The 2,798-nt window shown below is 42.2% G+C and overlaps 1 protein-coding gene across 3 annotated transcripts in view; it reads left to right on the forward strand.

Annotated features, from left to right (window-relative positions):
- The first annotated feature begins 214 nt into the window (after nt 1-214).
- OTUD4 (OTU deubiquitinase 4) overlaps nt 215-2,798 on the forward strand; it is a 32,436-nt gene continuing 29,852 nt past the window's right edge. For all 3 annotated transcript variants that reach the window (XM_009328744.1, XM_009328746.1, XM_009328745.1), the window contains exons 1-2: nt 215-719; nt 2,263-2,346. In XM_009328744.1, coding sequence (XP_009327019.1) covers nt 555-719; nt 2,263-2,346 — 249 coding nt within the window. In that variant the 5' untranslated portion in view covers nt 215-554. The remainder of the gene's footprint in view (nt 720-2,262; nt 2,347-2,798) is intronic.

Raw genomic sequence — 2,798 nt, forward strand, 5'->3', positions numbered from 1 at the left:
CCCGGGCGCTGCCTCCGCCGGCTCCCGCTTCCTCCTCCTCCGGGACTACCGCTCCCAGAAGCGCCCGGGCTGAAAGTGAAAATAAACGCCAGGTTGCGCTTCGTTTTTTTCCTCCTCTCCCCGGCGGCGGTAGCACATGTCCTTTCTCTTTTGTTTTCCGCCTGGCAGGCCGGCTGCGCGCTCGGGCCGCGGAAGCCGCCGAGAATCGCCGCCCCGAGGGAGAAGTGGGATCGGGACCCCGCCGGAGCGGCGTCCGGGAGCTGCCGCCCGGCCCTCCGGAGAAGCCTAGAAGCGACGGTTTTTATGGAGCTGGAAGTCCAGACGGAGGAGTAAAACTTTGCAGTTTCTCTCCGCGATTCCCACATGCAAGTTGATAACGTGAGAGCAGCTGCTTTTCTTGCTGCTGCTGCTACCTCGAGTGCTGAGGGGCCAGCGCTCTCCTCCCCCACCTGCTGCTGTTTCCTTTACCCGGCCCTAGAGCTGCTCAGTAGGTTTGCCTTGCCATGTGGGGCTAGGAGAGGTGCAGCGATTTTCCACAGCGTGAAGCGGTAAACATGGAGGCGGCGTGCAAACCCGACGGCGGGGAGCAGAGTCATCAAGGCAGCGGCGTGGACGCCCCTGGGGACGCTTCCATGGACTGCTACTTGCGATCTCAGGGCTTGTACAGAAAGAGAGTTGCCAAGGATGGATCTTGTCTTTTCAGGGCTGTGGCCGAGCAGGTAACTGCTTACATAGACAAAGCTACTTCGCATGAAAGCATGGGAAGTGGATCTCATTAGGGGGTGATAATTAGTGTTAAAATGCAGACGAGTGTAGGTTAAGGTTGCACAGTCGTGTGCCAGAGGAAAAAAAATAATTCTGTCTTGCGGGGTGAGAGAAGTTTTGTGTGTACAGCCGCCTTCTGTCATCAAGAAATTGTTACCTGTTTTCACCTTCCACTGCCTCCTCAGAGCTTTTTTCAGTGTAAGATTTCAACTTTTGGGTGTAACTGCTTTGTATGAGACTGTTTAGGAAACGGAATTTAGTGGAAGGAGCTGAAAAGCCTTGTTCTTAGTTTTGTTAATTAGTTTACTATAAAATTAGAGAAAGTGAGTAATTTGTTTTCAGTTCTTCCTGTTGAATTCCCCTCCCCCATTTCAGTGTTACTGTTAAAGGAAAAAAGTGACAGCGTCATCTTGTCTTAAATACAAACAAACAGCAGTGGGAGCTCTCGTGCTTCTGATTGTGGGAGCCCAGATTCCTGTGCTAATTATACACAGTTCACTTTTTTTTTAAAAAATTACTTTCCCCACTGAATTTACAAGTTCAGGAGAGCAAACACTATTGATCTGAAGTGAGTGGGGTTTTTTATTGCAAGAGAATAATCAATGGATATACATTGATATTCTGATATTTTTAATTATTATATAGAAGGTTTCTCCCACGCTCCAGTGTATATAGCACTTTTTTCAACTATTAATTAAATTTTTAACGTCCCATTCTTACTTTAGTAAAGGGAAGGTCTTTAATTCAAAGTTAGTACGTGTTTATCCACAAATTTGGCCTAATCTCTGTACTCTTTATGCAGAAGAACGGAACTGATCTGAATTTGGAAGTGTTTTAAATTAAGGGTAAGGATTGCAAGAAGGGCTGCCATTTAGATTGACTGGAACTTCCCTATGTTGTAGTGAGGATGCAGACAAAGGTACATTAGAGATAACTCTGAACCTATGATGAAACTAATATTTTTCCAGTAGAGATTTGAACAGGAGGCAGAATGCAGGTGTCATATTGGGATCTGAATTCCTGGCTTCCAAATCAGTATTTGGGCAACAGACCTACACCTCTTAAAGTCAAGAGAAAGTAACCCTGCACTCTCTTACATTTGGTCGGATTTCATTTGAACAAATGCATGTTGGTAGTTGATTTCCTCATCCACTCCTGAGGTAATTTACTTCTTCAGTTAATTGAAGTCCTTTACAAAGGAGTTGGTTAACGAATGACAACAAATGCTATTCCTTTTGCTCAGTAAATCCTCATGAAATTGAATGTTTGAATTTAATAAATCTGTGAATTCTTCGGTTACTTAATTTTTTATTAAGTCATTGAGGTTTCACCTGCATAAAGATGTTGTTACTGAATGAATATGCATTTTAAATATTCTTAAAAATAAAGCTAGAGTATTTCCAAGCCTGTATTTAGACAACAGTCATTAATTATTTGTGACCTGTCATAAAGACTCCTAAAAAACAGTGTCACTTTCTTCTGTTTCTCCCTTTGTAGGTGTTACACTCTCAGTCTCGGCATTTTGATGTTAGGATGGCTTGTGTAGACTATCTTCGGAAAAATAGGGAGAAATTTGAAGCAGTAAGTATTTTTGGGTTTTTTTGTGAGCGTTTAAAAAAATGTTACTTTATTCCTTCCACTTTTCTAAGGTATATTCTGCTGTTGTGACAGTATTTGTCATAGCTATATACTACTTGATGCTTTTTAAGGTGAGTGCTCTTTAAATTAATTGGCACATGTGTGGTAGTACTCAGTTTCATAAGCCTGGAGAAAGACCTGTATACTGCTTGAACTGGAGTCACGTGGGGTGGGAAGAGTTTTTAATGCTCATTAAAAAACAAACTTTCTTAAACTTTAATAGTCTGTAGTGGAGCTACCAAAATCTGGATTTTATTGTAGTATAATGCATATTTTAATAAAGGTCATAAAATGTTCTTATTGTGCTATTTAATTGCTTTTACAGTATATAAGGAATTTGACTGATGAGATCAGTGAAATTTGTTTCAGGGTCTACAATCTATTTTGCATTGCTA

The sequence above is a fragment of the Pygoscelis adeliae genome, unplaced genomic scaffold (assembly GCF_000699105.1).
Source record: "Pygoscelis adeliae isolate BGI_AS28 unplaced genomic scaffold, ASM69910v1 Scaffold66, whole genome shotgun sequence".
Taxonomy (NCBI): domain Eukaryota; kingdom Metazoa; phylum Chordata; class Aves; order Sphenisciformes; family Spheniscidae; genus Pygoscelis; species Pygoscelis adeliae.